Source organism: Scylla paramamosain, chromosome 49 (assembly GCF_035594125.1).
Source record: "Scylla paramamosain isolate STU-SP2022 chromosome 49, ASM3559412v1, whole genome shotgun sequence".
In the NCBI taxonomy this organism is placed as follows: Eukaryota; Metazoa; Arthropoda; class Malacostraca; order Decapoda; family Portunidae; genus Scylla; species Scylla paramamosain.
Genome location: NC_087199.1, coordinates 3960001 through 3977354, shown reverse-complemented (window position 1 = coordinate 3977354; position 17354 = coordinate 3960001). Strand labels below are relative to the sequence as shown.

Here is a 17354-nt window from a genome sequence, read left to right as displayed (position 1 = left end):
TCTCGTCCTGTTCGTCTGGTCTCGCTCCTCATGTCCCTTTCGAAAGACTCGTCTCGTCTCGTCTCGTCTCGTTCGCCTCGTTCGTCTCGTCTCGTTCGTCTCGTTCGTTTCGTCTCGTTCGCCTCGTCTCGTCTCGTCTCGTTCGCCTCGTCTCGTCTCGTTCGTCCAGTTCGTCTCGTCTCGTTCGTCTCGTTCGTCCAGTTCGTCTCGTCTCGTTCGCCTCGTTCGTCTCGTCTCGTTCGTCTCGTTCGTTTCGTCTCGTTCGTCCCGTTCGTCTCGTTCGTCTCGTTCGTCTTGTCTCGTTCGTCTCGTCTCGTTCGTCTCGTTCGTCTCGTCTCGTTCGTCTCGTTCGTCTCGTTCGTCTTGTCTCGTTCCCTTCCCTTCCCTTCTCTTCCCTTCTCTTTTCTCTTTTACGTTTATCAGGGGATCGATAGTAGGGGAAAATAAGAAGATTGTTGGCGATGTAACACTGACTTGATAGATGTGTTGCTGGTGATGTAACACTGACTTGATAGATGTGTTGCTGGTGATGTAACACTGACTTGATAGATGTGTTGCTGGTGATGTAACACTGACTTGATAGATGTGTTGCTGGTGATGTAACACTGACTTGATAGATGTGTTGTTGATAGATGTATTGATAGATGTATTTATCCTCCAATTATTCTTTTTATCTACAATTATCATTATATATTTAAGAAGCATTTACCTTCCAATTACTCTTTTTGTCCACTGTTATTATTATTAATCTTCAATATTCCTTTTATTATTGTAATTACCTTTACTGTCTATCAATATTATTATTATTATTATTATTATTATTATTATTATTATTATTACTATTATTGTTACTATGTATATATAATACTTATACAAGGAAGTTTATATATATATATATATATATATATATATATATATATATATATATATATATATATATATATATATATATATATATATATTCACTGCATTTAAAATGTATTCATTTTCTATATGTGTATTTAGAATATTATAGATATAAGCACATGACCGAAAAAAAAAACTATATTTATATAATGTGATGTCTGTCAGTCTTTCTATATGAAATTATCATTTAGTGTGAATTTATAGGTAAGCGTAATAAAGTGTTTTAAGTGTTTCCCAGCCAGATACATTCAGTTGCTGGCCACTGCAAGGCCACTGGCCAGCCAGGTGCCAACCACTGCAAGGCCACTGGCCAGCCAGGTGCCAGCCATTGCATGGCCACTGGCCAGCCAGGTGCCAACCCAAGTCTCCGCTGCTAGCCGTGGGCGTCAACACCTTTGACCTGCTGATCCAGCTGGCGACAGGGGGCGTCCACCCCTCACTACAGCCTGCAGTCACCCGCCTCACTTGTGCCTTCCTGAAGGAGACAGGACAGCCACCAAGCCTGTGGTTGGCTCACAGGAAGCCCCCAGAGCATAAAAGTGATGATGCAGGGGCATCATTGCAGCCCTAGAGAGGGAGAGGAACATGGCTGAAGACTTGGTTAAAAGATTAGTCAAATATAGGGTTGAGACAGATCTTTAAAGTGTTCACAGCAATTCGGCTTTCATTTGTAAACAAAGAGCAGACAGCTAGGAAGATGACACCAGCAGCGGCAGGCGGAGACAGGCGGTGTGACACCGTAGCCCTCTGCTCTGCCTGACTTGTGCTGCGTGTCACGCAACCAAACTCAAGTGGAACATGCACTGTTACATGTACCAGATTATCGGACACCCCTGACAAGTTTGGCGCCATTCGTAAAGCAACAAAACTGCTTGTCTTGAAAGAAGGTCCAGTGACAGAGACAACCTTGGCCAGTGTTGTGTTCGCTTCCTGACAGGACGGGGATTGTGACCAGGAATTTGTCCAGCTTCCTCTGTAAGTGTTTGGTATTCACGCCCTTCATGTCACGGTGTGTGCTGGGAGGGAGGTGAACGGGTGGGTGTCCCTTGTTGCAACACTGCTGTGCTGGAGGCTTCTGATACTGGTGTGGCAGTTTGAAGGGAGGTGGGATGGCCACGCTTATTCCTTCCTGATCGTGCTTTGGAGTGAGTGCATGTGATGGGTTCAGATTTGGGCGGGACAGTTTGGTTAGCAATAATTATTTTGGTATTATTATAGTTTAAGCCATTACACACTACGTGGTAATAACCTACCTCATTTTGTTCTTCTCACTATTCACATCTTTTCTAATGATTACACTACTTGTCGGAAATTAATAATAACGCCACAATAGGCCTGGGAATGCACAGCGCTCTCTACTTTTTCTAAGTCCACAGGTAAACATAAATGGTGTATTGTTGCCTGAACTTCAGTTGTTTAATGCTTTGAATTGTGGGTAGCTGCTGGATAGGATCACTGTGTCTATAATTCCTCGGGCCAATCACGTGCTACCACCACTTAACACCACGAGTTGCACCAATAGGAAGTCTCTATAAGTACCCATAAGCTGCGCGGGCAGGTGTGTGCACACCGCTTCCGGTCACTTCCGCCATGGCTACTGTTGACGTTACTTGTACTGGTTGCAAATTTGATTATTGGCTCTTCATCGCTACGTTTCACCGCAAAGACGACTTGTGCTGCCAGTTCTTGAGGAAACACGGCGTTTTACCCACTGCAGTCGAGTGTCCCGAGTGCCACACGCCGTGTAAGCTGCGCAGTGACAGGCGTGTGTGGTATTGCGGCCGGTACCGCAAGCTGCCGAAAAAGAAGCGCAGTAAGCAGTGCAACTTCAGCGTTTCTGACTTTAAAGGAACTTTCCTGGAAGGAACGCATCTTCCTGCGTGGCAGGTTAGGTTAGGTGCTTCTCAATGTCTTGTCAAATTGCGAGAGGGAGAGTTTGGGGTATTTTCCTAGATATAGAGAATTTCCCTAGATTTAGGAAAATTTCCCTAGATTTCTCTAGATATTGGGGAAATTTCCCTAGATTTTTTAAGTCCATATATCACTCGTATATGACTCCCCCCCCCCAAAACCCCCGGTTCCCCACAGGCCCCCAAGCTTGCTTGAGGGATTGGGGGGCCGTGGGTAGAGATTGGGGACATTGGCTTAAACTATAAATTTACCATTATTTTCCACGTGTATATAATTTGGTATTTTTCATTCTTCTTTCTACGGAGTATAATTTGTATTGTGTCTTGTTTGGTAATTAACTTTTCTTTGTTGTTCTCTCTCTCTCTCTCTCTCTCTCTCTCTCTCTCTCTCTCTCTCTCTCTCTCTCTCTCTCTCTCTCTCTCTCTCTCTCTCTCTGCTACTTCTGAGATCCCTCCTTGTGCTAGGTAAGGGTTAGATGGTGGCTGGGATGGTATTGGCTAGTAAACGTCATCTGTGGTTTCTCCCAAGCCTGTCATGCTTATTCTGCTGCTTGGATTACTGATTGTGTCTCTGACCTCAGACTATTGGAGTCAGTTAAGAGACAGTGGGCGAAAATAATTCAAGGATTTGAGAACATGTCTTACGTTCAGCATTTCAAGGCCTTGCACTTTTATTCACTCAAAGGGAGAAACTATTATGGGTTGATCTTATTTTTAAATTTGGAAGATATTTTCATGGACTCTCCCCAATTACTGTTCACCTCAGCCCCCTTGTGTCAGCACTAGAGGCCATCCATACTGTTAATGCAGCAGACCTGTTCATTTCAGCCACTACTGTCAGCACTAGAAGCCATCCATACAAATTAATGCAACAGACTTGTACACCTTAGCCACTACTGTCAGCACTAGAGGCCGTCCATACAATTAATACAACAGACTTGTTCATCTCAGCCACTTCTATCAGCACTAGAGGCCATCCATACAAATTAATGCAACAGACTTGTACACCTTAGCCACTGCTGTCAGCACTAGAGGCCGTCCATACAATTAATGCAGCAGACCTGTTCATCTGAGCCACTTCTGTCAGCATTCCTTATAGTTGTTGTGATGCCAGGCACACATTTTTCTCAGAGTGATGAAAATCTGGAATTTTCTTGCTAACAGTGTGCCTGAATCGAATTCTGTTGGTGGTTTTAGGTACAGTTTGTCCAACTTCTCAGGTGTACATCAGTTTGATTCTTGCTGGTGACATATACGCTGTGCTGCAAGTCAGATTTATTATTTGTCTTGGGCTGATGGCACACTTGCCAGGCAGTTAGATAAGCATGTACAGACTTTGGTGTCTTTTTGATAGTGCTGGTGAGCTGACCCTGAACTGGCCCTGAAGGGGTTCTCTCTTGTGAGACCAGCCAGGTAAAAAATATGTTGAAATGTAGCCACACTTACTATTGTGAAGTATTTACTATTCTATTCATTTCTTCTCTGTTCACAGGTGCTCTGGAAAATCAATTCAAGGCTAATTTTTTTTTTTTTCTTTATTCATTATCCACAGTTGCCTTGGAAAGTGCATTCCTGGCTGAGTGTGGTGCGTGTGCCTGCTACTCGTGTGGTGGTGCTGCTGCTGCGTGAAGCCTCTGCCGTGGGAACCCATCACAAATAGCTAATGGATTCTGTATGATGGGATCAGCAGCAGACAGAATTCCAGTGATGTATCAACATGCCTAGGTTTGGTCCTAAAGGATTGATTTGATGTTGTATTTACTACTCATTTGTCTGTAGTCTGTATAGTTTTACTTCTACTGAAGTAAAACTGGGGCTTTTTTTTTTTTTTTTCTTTTTTTTATTCCAAATTTTTTGTTGCCCCTGGCCAGTGGCCCTCTTATAGGAGAAAAGTAGTAGTAGTAATATTTATTTTTATATGTGTCTATTATAGTATACTGCACTGTAGGAAAAGTTTTATGAGGAAGATGTGTTAATCTTGACAGTCACTGGTTTGAACCTGAAGCACAACTTTCCAGAAACAAGACCTTGCATTTAGTATACAACAAACTAACTTACCAGCTTCCTGTGTTAGCTTAATTCTATCTTGTTTGTATTCTTAATGCTTTGCTTTCTCATAAAAAAAACATTTTCAAAGGCCATACAGATGATCACCAAAATTCTCATGGGGCATTTTCTTTCTCTCTTACAAAATCCTTGCATTGTCAGTCATGAAAATGCCCCTGGAGACCATAACAACACCACCTGAGTAAAGATAAAGGTGAAAATAATGATAGTGGTTGCGACAGTGGTGGTGGTGGTGGTGGTGGCTCTGAGGAGAATTAAGTACTAATATCAAAAGGATGTGGTTTTCATGATGCAGAAGAAACCGGATGGAAAAAAGGTGTGTGTGTGTATATGTGTGTATGTGTGTGTGTGTGTGTGAGAGAGAGAGAGAGAGAGAGAGAGGAGAGAGAGAGAGAGAGTGGCTGGGTTAGGGAGAGAGAAGAGAAAGAGAAAGAGGTAAGTGGAGATATGGAGACAAGGGAGAAGGAAGGAAAAGCAGAGGAGTTATGGGAGAGATGGAAGAAAGGGAGGAGGAGGAGGAGGGAGGGTAGATGAACAGTATGTGAGTGTGAGTGGAGTCAACATATAAAAGGGAGAGAAATTAATACTCTAAGGAGGGAAGAAATAAAGAATTCATGAAAAGATATTATAGACATATGTAAGGATGAACCAAGGATGTTCTATAGAACGGTAAAATGAAGAATAAGAATGGGTTCAACAAACTGAAAATAAATGGTAAACATGTTGAAGAAGAAGCACAAATTGCAGAGGTTTTGAATGACTTCTTTCAGTGTCTTCATTGGAGAGGGAACATTTGGTAGACCGGTGACGGCAGATGTGAGAGTAGAAGAGTGAGTGAGATTGAGGTAACAGTGGATGAGGTAAGAATAATGATGGAAGACTTGGATGCGAGGAAGGCACAGGGACCTGATGGATTATCTGATTGGGTGATGAAGGAATGCAGAGATCAACCTGCACACATGATTTACAAACTCATCATAACTTCATTAAGGGAAGGAGTGGTGCCCAACATTGGAAAAAAGCAGGTATAGTCCCCATATATAAGATTGGAAGCAAAGAAGAACCATTTAATTATAGACTGGCATCATTAACAAGTGTAGTGGCAAAGTTGTGCCAAAGAATAGTGAAGTAAAGATGGAGTGAATATCTGGAAAAGAGAGAAATATTAACAGACAGACAATTCAGATTTAGGAAAGGAAGGTCATGTATAACAAATTTAAGGTGCTTCTGCTCCAGTCATAGATATGGTACAAGAAAGAGCGGGATGGGCAGATTGTGTTTATTTTGATAAGGTGCCCCACAGCAGACTGTTGTGGAAATGAGAAATGTCTGGTGGGCTGAGAGGAGCACTCCTAGATTGGATCAGTGACTTTCTGAGAGGAAGGGAAATGAGAACAGTGGTCAAAGATAAAAAGTCATCATGGAGACAGGTAATTAGTGGTGTTCTGCAGGGTTCAGTACTGCCACCAGTCATGTTTGTTACCTGTGTGAACGATGTGATGGAAGGGGTGAATAGCTACATGAGTCTATTTGCTGATGATGCAAAATTGATGGGAAAAGTGGAGAGGACAGGATTTTGAAGCTCTACATGGAGATCTGAATGTGATTTGGGATTGGAGTGACACTTGGAAAATGGAGTTTAACATAAAAAGATGAGGAGTGTTGAAGTTTGGGCATAGTTGTGTGATGCCAGTCTTCAGTTATAGATTGGGTAATGAGGAAATAAAAGTGGAGAGTGAAGAGAAAAACCTTGGAATTACTGTCATTGATAAGTTGTCCTAAGAGGTACATGTAAAAAGAAAGACAGGGGAAACATATAATCTGGTGAGAAACATAAGAACAACATTCAACTATCTGGGTGAAGAGATGATTAGGGATGTAACTGACAATGATAAGACCTAGTTTGAAATATGCAGCAGTGATGTGGTCTCCCAGCACTAAAAGGGACATAAAGAAATTAGAAAGAATACAATGAGCAGCGACAAAGTTGCCTCTGACCCTATCAGACTTATCATATGAAGAGAGACTAAAACTAAACCTACCCACCCTTGGAAGAGAGAAAGAGAGAGAGGTGATCTGATGGCATTATATTGGATTTTGTCAGACTGTGAAAAATTGGACCAGAGTAATTTGGTGGTGAGAGACTTTAGAAGCACAAGAGGTCATGAGGAGATGAAGAAGAAGGGTGTGTGTAGAAGGATATTAAGAACAGTAGTTTCCTGCAAAGTTACTGCAGAAATCTGGAAACACACGCACGCACGCACGCACGCGCGCGCACACACACACACACACACACACACACACACACACACACACACACACACACACACACACACACACACACACACACACACACACACACACACACACTTAAACACATCTGAAAATTTTTACTATAAACTTGTAAATTTGTTCATAATTGTATGACTTCTTATATGTGACCTCTTATGTGACCTGTTATGACCCTCCTCAGGGGCACCCTTGGGGGCATCCATTACTGGCAGAAGCCCCCAGTGTGCTGAGTGATGGGATGGCATGACCTTGCACATCAGAGGGTCAGGTCAGTGTGTACATTGTGCCTTAGTGGCCTGTCACTCTCTCTCTCTCTCTCTCTCCTCTCTCTCTCTCTCTCTCTCTCTCTCTCTCTCTCTCTCTCTCTCTCTCTCTCTCTCTCTCTCTCTCTCTCTCTCTCTCTCTCTCTCTCATCTCCTCTCTCTCCTCTCTCTCTCTCTCTCTCTCTCCTCTCTCTCTCTCTCTCTCTCTCCTCTCTCTCTCTCTCTCTCTCTCTCTCTCTCTCACACACACACACACACACACACACACACACACACACACACACACACACACACACACACACACACACACAGAAGATGTCGAAATGGGAGAAGGAATGGCAGAAGTAATTATAATTCAAACAAAAAGGAAGGAAGAAGGAAGAAGAGATTTTGCAGTGGCTTATGCACCCCCAAAGATGAATGCATGGACACAAGAGGATGGAATAGATGGAGAAAAAAGGAGGAAGTGAGAAATGGAAAGAATTCAAGGAGGCAAGAAATTAATATATCAGAATCCTGAGAGATGAAGAAAGGAATTATGAGAAAGATATTGTTAACAAGTGCAAAGATGAGCCAAAGTTATTCTTCAGATATGTGAATGGGAAGATGACGTTACATATGAAGACACACGGTTACAAGCAGAATTAATGAACAAGTGCTTCCAGTCAGAATTCACCAAAGAAAGCAAATTTGAAGGAGAAAGAGCATGGCACAGAGACAGTGTGATGAGAGAGGTACAGGTGGACATAAGTGAAATTAAGAAGATTATGAAAGATTTGGATGTAAGTAAGGCTCAAGGACCGAATGGAGTGTCCAACTGGATACTTAAGGAATGTTGTGAACAACCGGCAGGAAGTATACACAATACCATAGTATGTTCTTTTAAGGAAGGAAAAATCCCTTTAGACTGGAAGAGAGCCAATATTGTGCCCATTTTTAAAGGAGGTAATAAAGAAGATCCATTGAGTTACAAACCAGTGTTCCTAATAAGTGTGGTGGCAAAAATAGTGGAAAGAATAGTTAAAAACAGATGGATGGAATATTTAGAAGAAACACAAACATTGACTGACACACAATTTGGTTTCAGAAGTGGAAGGTCTTGTGTCACGAATTTAGTGAGCTTTTATGGTAGAGCGATTGGTATGATTCAAGAGAGAGAGAGAGGGATGGGCAGACTGTTTTATTTAGACCTAAAAGAAGCATTTGATAAGGTACCACACCAGAGACTGCTATAGAAAATTCAAAATATAAGGGGTTTGCAAGGCAACACACTGAATTGGATTACAGACTTGAGGGACAGAGAAATAAGAACAGTAATAAAGGGAGAAAAATCAGAATGGTATAGAGTTACAAGTGGAGTACCACAGGGGACAGTCTTAGCCCCTGTAATGTTTCTGGTGTATGTCAACAATATAGTGAATGAGGTTGACAGTTATATAAGTCTGTTTGCAGACGATGCAAAATTATTGAAAAGAGTGGAAAACAATATGGATTGTGAAATATTACAGAAAGATCTAAAATAAGATATATAAATGGAGTAAGAAATGGGAAATGGAATTCGATGCAAAGAAATGCAAGGTGATGGAATTAGGAAAAGAGCAAAAGAAGATTGACAAGTTCCTACACCATGGGAGAAGTGGAAATTAAGAAAACCAAAGAAGAAAAAGATTTGAGAATTACAATAAGTGATAATTTATCACCTGAAAAACATGTAAACAAAATAGTTTGGGAAATGTATGAGTTACTAAAAAAAGATGAAAGGGGCATTTGCTTACATGGATGAAGAGATAATGAAAAAGTCGATGGAATATGTGATTCGACCAAAACTGGTCGAATTGTTTGGTCACCCCATAATAAAAAGGAAATAAGGAAAATTGAAAGGATCCAAAGAGCTACAACCAAATTGGTACCAAGTTTGAGAGAACCTATGAAGAAAGATTAAGGAGATTGAAGCTTCCATCATTACAAGAGAGAAGAGAAAGAGGAAACCTGATTGCTATATACAGAGCTTTAAAAGGTAACGATCAAGTTGACAAAGAAGACTTATTTGTGTGGGACTCAAGAGATACAAGAGGACATGGACTGAAATTGAGGAAAACAGCAAGTAGAAGAGATATCAAGAAATATGGTTTCCCAAATAGAAGCATAGAAATATGGAACAACTTAGATGAAACAGTGGTACAAGCAACAAATATCCATGAATTTAAAGTTAAGCTGGATGCTTATAGATATGGAGACAGGACAGCACGAGCATACCTGTTTTCCTGTAAAACACAACTAGGTAAATACACATTTCCTGTCTCTACTGGCCCTAGGTATGGTAAAGGAAATGTCATGAGTCTACTACTACTACTACTACTACTACTACTACTACTACTACTACTACTACTACTACTACTACTACCACCACCACCACTACTACTACCACCACCACCACCACCACCACCACCACCACCACCACCACCACCACCACCACCACCACCACCACCACCACCACCACCACTACTACTACTACTACTACTACTACTGCTACTACTACTACTACTACTACTGCCACTACTACTACTACTACTACTACTACTACTACTACTACTACTACTACTACTACCACTACTACTACTACTGCTACTATTACCACTAGTACTACTGCTACTATTACCACTAGTACTACTGCTACTGTTGCTACTACTACTACTACTACTACTACTACTACTACTACTACCTACTACTAATATCTCCACCCCATGTTTATTGATGTGTCAATTAGGGGCTCCATTACTTGGAGGTCATTAGCCCCAGCTCTCGCTAATGACTGTGGCATCCAACCATATCTAATACTCTATAATATAAACATTAGTTTTTAACTATAAATTCACTCTACCTCTACTCTATCTACTCTTATGCCACTCTCCACCACTGTAGCCTCGCAGTCGAGGCCTCCTAAGTCTGCAGGTATGGGAGTGGAATGCCTTGTCCCCCTGAGGCACAGGAGGGCGGATCTGAGGAGGGAGAATGAGAGACGGCACCTCATCCATGCGACGACATGGCTCCTTGGCTGGTGCTTCTTTTCTGCCATTAGGTCGGCTAGTCTTGAGTAGAAGCACTGAGCCTTGGAGCCCATCCCGCCAGATGTGGTGAAGACCAGAGGTGTGAAGCTGCCCTGGTCAACGTGTTGGATTCTCTCCCCATACGCTCGGATCTTCTCCTGCTCATTCTTGCGGTGGGCGGCCTCCAGGGAGAGTTCGTGGTGACAGGCGGCCATCGGGTCAAAGATCCGTATGTCCATGAATGCTTTCTGTCCCCTTGTCCAGAACCCTCGTGCACTGACGTCGACTCGAGCCTCGTTGGTGGTGTTGGCTGTTCTGTAGCGCAGGTGCTCGCCATCTAGCGGCAGGAGGGTCGGTTCAGTGGAGACATCGTGGCACACCTCCCTGAGCATGCTGGCGGTCAGATCTCTCACCTCATCGTGCCTGATACATACGAATCCCCCCTTTTTGCACGTCATGGTGTGGTTGACGTCATTGGGGGAGCCACACACACACAAGTACTGGGGAGTCCTTCCATCGGCCAGCCGTACCTCAGAGCAATGGCGTCGACAAATTCTTGTTTGTTGAGGCTGAAGCCCTTCGCTCTGATGGGCAGTGACGTTAGCCAGTTAGAGGCTCCCGTTTCCTGTGCAGTGAGGATTTTTCTCACTGTGGTTGCAGGCAGGATGTTTATCAGGTCTTCGAGACAGTTTCGTTGATGTTGTTGCCTATCTTTAGATATAATTCGTCCTTGCTCAGTGACTGCACTTTGGGCTATTTCACCATGTGCGTCCTGAGCAATGATCTTCTCTGTGAGGGACCTGGTGAGCTTGAGGGAGTTGAGGTTCTCCACAGTCGCCAACTTCTCAGGGGAGGTGATTCCCATCCCGCCCAGTCTTGGTGGAAGTTCGAGCAGTGCCCTTTCCCCATCTCCGATGGTGTGGTATCTCAGTAACGCTGGGAGGAAGGTGTTCCTTATCGAGACCTCCAGTGGTGCAAGGAGAGGGCTGATGCCTGGGATGGTGCGCATGGCGAATCTCCATTGATGCTGCAAGCCGTGGGTGTAGGCAGAGTAGGCTGCATGAGGCTCAGTCCTGGCCATGTCAGACAGGACTTCCACCTCATGTATCCACTCCTTCACCTTTTCTCCTATGTACTCCTTCTTGAACTCCTCTGTTCCGATGACAGCACCCAGATGCCGTTGTCCATCCTTTGTTATTATAACTCCACTGCCACTGAAGTTATCCACTGCACTGTCATAGTGTTCAGGCTTTACAATAAGGACGGACTTAGCAGCATTGGGTGTGTACCCTATGATGGGACCATTGTCGTTCACTAAGCCCCACCATTTTTTCAAGTCTGTTATTTTGCCGGCCCCTGACAGGTCATCCGCGTACGCCACTTGCTTCACACTCGTTTTCTCATATGAGATAACTTGTTGCAGCACTGAAAGTCCGAGGGCGTACATCGCCATGGCCACTGGGTCACCTTGTGTTGTCCCTTCCATGGACTTTAACACCTTAACACTATTACCACTATTACTACATATGTACAAATCCGAGGGGTCACTATATGTGTTTTCTACATATTGTGCCAGAGAGGGACATTTTACTCGAATGTTGTGAAGCACCACCACCACCATCATTACTACTACTACTACTACTACTACTACTGCCACTACTACTACTGCCACTACTACTACTGCCACTACAACTACTACTACTACTACTACTACTACTACTACTACTACTATTACCACTAGTACTACTGCTACTGTTGCTACTACTACTACTACTACTACTAATACCTCCACCCCATGTTTATTGATGTGTCAGTTAGGGGCTCCATTACTTGGAGGTCATTAGCCCCAGCTCCCGCTAATGACTGTGGCATCCAACCATATCTAATACTACTACTAATACTACTACTACTACTACTACTACTACTACTACTACTACTACTACTACTACTACTACTATTACCACTAGTACTACTGCTACTGTTGCTACTACTACTACTACTACTACTACCACCACCAGCACCACCACCAGCACCACCACCACCACCACCACCACTACTACTACTACTACTACTACTACTACTACTACTACTACTACTACTACTACTACTACTACTACTACTACCACCACCACCTCCACCACTAACCACCACCACCATCATTACTACTACTACTATTACTACTACTACTACTACTACTATTACTACTACTACTACTACTACTACTGCCACTACTACTACTACTACTGCCACTACTACTACTACCACCATCACCACCACCACCTCAACCACCACCACCTCAACCACCACCATCACCATCACCACCACCACCACCACCACCACTACTACTACTACTACTACTACTACTACTACTACTACTACTACTACTACTACTACTACTATTACCAATACTACTATTACTACTGCTAATACTACTACTATTACTACTACTACTACTACTACTACTACTTCTACTTCTACTAGTAGGTAGTAACACAGCAACAACTACTACTACTACTTCTACTACTACTACTACTACTACTACTACTACTACTACTACTACTACTACTACTACTACTACTACTACTACTATCACTGTTACTACCACCACCACCACCACCACCACTAAGTCAGTATTTATTATTTTTCTTCTTGTCTACCACCACCAGCACCACCACCAGCACCACCACCACCACCACCACTAAGGCACAATCTCCCCTGCAGGTTTCAGTGAGGACCAGTTCAGCTACTTCAATCCCTCATAAGACAATTAGGTGTTCTTGGTGAATAAGGAAGAGGAGATTGAATGCAGAGTGATTACCTACCTGACCACCAAGGATAGGATTGCCTGCGCCAGTGGGTGAGTTGCTGGCTGGTAGGTCATAACAGTTTGTGGGTGAGTGCCAAAAGATTATTATGCCAACATGGTGAATAATATAGGAAGTGGATGTACTTCTAAAAGCACAATTTCATATGTTTTGTTCTTATTCTCTATCACCACCACCACCACCACCAATAATAGAACAGTACCTCTTCTTTCTGTTCTTGTCTTTTTGTGTCCCTAGTAATTGTAATCTTGGCACCTACTCTCATGTTTGCATTCTTTTCATTTATTTATTCTACTGGAGAATCTTGGAAGGCAGTGAGGAGTTTGGGGAGGCAGTGGAGAGTCTTGGAAGGCAGTGGGGAGTTTGGGAAGGGTGTGGGGAGTTTGGGAAGGCAATGGGGAGTTTGGCAAGCCAGTGGAGAGTTTGGGAAGGAAGTGGGGGGTTTGGGGAGGCAATGGGAAGTTTGGGAAGGCACTGGGAGTTGACTGGAGTTTTTAAGGACAGACAGACAGAGAGAGAGAGAGAGAGAGAGAGAGAGAGAGAGAGAGAGAGAGAGAGAGAGAGAGAGAGAGAGAGAGAGAGAGAGAGAGAGAGAGAGAGAGAGAGAGAGAGAGAGAGATTATAAATAAACACGCACAGAAGCTGATAAACGGGCATCAATGCATAAGGAGACTCCACAACAACATATCAAGTATTATATCCATGAACAGCACCCACCTACATTCACTCACTAACCAGGCTGATCTGTACTGTACTTCTGTGTATGGCAATGAACTGCAGTAAATATGAACCAGTATTTTTTCTGTCATTCTTGTTCTTTTTTACTTCAGGCAGTGCAGTGCAGACTCCAAGGCTCCCCAAGTGTACAGCATTGTTGTGTGTGTGGATGGGGTGTGTGTGTGCAGACTCCTCACACTCTGTATTGGTAGGTTGGGAGAGAGAGAGAGAGAGAGAGAGAGAGAGAGAGAGAGAGAGAGAGAGAGAGAGAGAGAGAGAATCATTACCTGTACATTTGTGTTACATGTATATTTTAGCTATATAAAGTGATCAAGTCCATGTGTGTGTGTGTGTGTGTGTGTGTGTCTGTGTGTGTGTGTGTGTGTAAACCATTTCCTCACTGACACAAGCCCTTCCAGAGACATTTTTCCTTCATTCAAATAAGCCATAGTAATTTCATATCACTAAGCTAAAATAAAAATAGTAAAACATGAATTAATCTGCATCCATCCCTTTTTTGAACTTTAAGTGGTATGTGTCCTTTGAAAATACCATTAACTTGTATCTTTTTATTCAGCTTGGGCAGCTACAACAGCCAGATTTGTACACCAACTCTCTCCTTCTCTCATTTCTTTCTCTCTCAGCATTCATCTCTCCACTTATCTCTTCTCCTCTCATCCTTCTCTCTCTCATCATTCTGACCTTCATTTATTTTTGTTTATGCATGTTTTCTCATTTTTGCATGCACTAACTCATTCTCTCATCTCTCACTATTCTTCTCTCCATTTATTTCTGTTCTTGCATGCTCTCTCTCTCTCTCTCTCTCTCTCTCTCTCTCTCTCTCTCTCTCTCTCTCTCTCTCTCTCTCTCTCTCTCTCTCTCTCTCTCTCTCTCTCTCTCTCTCTCTCTCTCTCTCTCTCTCTCTCTCTCTCTCTCTCTCTCTCTCTCTCTCTCTCTCTCTCTCTCTCTCTCTCTCTCTCTCTCTCTCTCTCTCTCTCTCTCTCTCTCTCTCTCTCTCTCTCTCTCTAGCACTCTATTCCCTTCTTCCATTCATTAGAGGTCATCCCCTTACACCCACAGCATGTATTGCACTCATACACATCTCCTTCTCCCTTTCTCTCCCAGTTCTACATGTTTCTCTCATGTCTCATCTCATCTCCTCATCTCCTCATCCTCCTGTGTCATTCTCTCCTTAGTATGGCTGGGCAAGGTCACCTGCTATTGAGACAGTAGCTCCTCGTTGGTCATTGCCAGGCTCTCTTTTGGATCTTCATGGCAGTTTCCACAACAGCAAACACTGCAAGCTTGACCACACTGATCTTGTCTCCAGTGAAGCTAAGAGTGGGAGTGTTCTTACCAAGTATGTGTTGTGTTGTGGAGTTTTTAGTTTAGTTTTAGTCACTGTCCATCCTTAATCTGTTACTGGAATCATGAAAACACCCTTGCAAACCATAATAATGTCCGCTAAATCCTGTTAAAGTATCATTAACCCTTTTACTTGAATCACAGAGACTAACCCTTTTACTTGAATCACAGAGACATCCTTGCAAACTCTGACAACATCCACTGAAACTTGTTAAACTGTCACTAGCATTATTAAACCATTACTTGATCATAAAAACACCCTTGAAAACCCTGGTAATATCCATTAAAGTCTGTTAAACTATTACTAACCTTATTAAACCATTACTTGAATCATGAAAATGCCCTTGAAAACCCTGATAACATCCACTAAAGCCTTTTAAATTACCACTCCAATCAGGGGAGCTCCAAACACTATTAGAGCTTGTTGATAAAGAAAAGGCACTGGGATTTTGGGAAATGCACATTTCAAGCTGTAGCCTTACCTCACATCCTTACCTCTCATAACAGGGCCTTCGTTGGAGGCATCCCCTGTGATATAGTGGACGACAACCTGGAGCTCTGTGACACACTGACAAGGGAGAAGGTTACTTGTCGCTCCAAGGCTAAGCTGGTCCACCCCATGAATGCCACTGTCTGCGTTACTGGAAGAGGCGCGTCTGAAGTGACCAAGATAGGAATGTACGTGGACTCCCAGGACAGGCTGTACCAGTTCCACACATATGCTGGTGTGTACATATAGTGTGCCTGCATGTGTATGCATGTGAATCTAATCTTATGTTGCCTAAACCAGTGTAACCTTACTTTATCCTGACTACTGGAAATAACTGTATAGGAATTAAGCTTGTAATGCCCTGTGTTTTAGCAGTAGATTGTTGTGTTTTTCTTAGTTTTTACAGGGTGTCCTGCAAGTTTAGGTACACACTTTAGGGTATGATAGTTCAAGTAATTCTAAGTTGAAAATACTCTATACACATATGCTGTGTTTTGTTTTATTTTGTGAGAAATTAATGTGTAGCTAAGTTGTGAGTTGCGGGAGCCACTTGCCTGGGTGTGCCTCCACCTCCTTCCTCCCCTCCTTGGCTCACTACGTACTCGTGTGGTGCTGCGTAGCATTAAGTGATAAATTTTTGTGTACATTGTATGCAGTCAAATCCTTACAGGAAATAGCAAATGACAGATTAAATTTTTGTATGTGTTAGTGAAGAAAATGTGCAGGTAACACAGCAATACAGTGGTTATTCAGTGCTACTTTTTAAAACACATGGCAATTCACTGCAAATGTCATCCCCTTTGACAGTCAACATTTTGACATTTAAATGGCAAGCTTTGTCAATCATTTGACTGCCAAAGTGCATCTTTTTGCTCCTGTCATTTCTTATCTGCTCTGCAGCTTCCTCAATGCTGTGAATCAACTCCTCTCTGTAACGTGATTTGTTCTTGTACACCAAGGATTTCATGAGTCCCCAAAGGAAAGAAATCCGTTGGTGTTAGGTGAGGGGTTCTTGCTGGCTATTCCTGTGGGCCTCCATGACCTATCCATCATCAGGAAACTGATCCCAGAGAAGCCGCTCCCACAACACACAACTTACATGTTAATTCATCACAAAATAAAGCAAACAGCATGTGTGTGTATAGAGTATTTTTGACTTAGGATTAGTTGAACTATCATATCCTAAGGTATATACCTTAATTCATGGTACACCCTGTATTGTTAGTACACACACACACACACACACACACACACACACACACACACACACACACACACACACACACACACACACACACACACACACACACACACACACACACACACACACACACACACACACACACACACACACACACACACACACACACACACACACACACACACACACACACACACACACACACACACACACACACACACACACACACACACACACACACACACACACACACACACACACACACACACAC

The 17354-nt window shown here is 42.9% G+C and overlaps 1 protein-coding gene across 17 annotated transcripts in view; it reads left to right on the top strand.

Annotated features, from left to right (window-relative positions):
- Positions 1-1019: 1019 nt before the first annotated feature.
- The window catches only part of LOC135095411 (uncharacterized), a 37386-nt gene continuing 21051 nt past the window's right edge, over positions 1020-17354 (top strand). For 2 of the 17 annotated variants that reach the window (XM_063996233.1, XM_063996231.1), the window contains exons 1-7: positions 1922-2793; positions 4369-4541; positions 7357-7443; positions 13152-13342; positions 14141-14235; positions 15224-15387; positions 15900-16117. Coding sequence is in view for 5 of the 17 variants with exons in the window: in XM_063996246.1 (XP_063852316.1) it covers positions 14197-14235; positions 15224-15387; positions 15900-16117 (421 nt within the window). In the remaining 12 variants the exon portion in view is untranslated. Of the gene's footprint in view, positions 1882-1914; positions 2794-4368; positions 4542-7356; positions 7444-13151; positions 13358-14140; positions 14236-15223; positions 16118-17354 lie in introns of those variants that run through there. The other 15 variants (XM_063996247.1, XM_063996249.1, XM_063996239.1 and 12 more) reach the window with 14 other exon arrangements.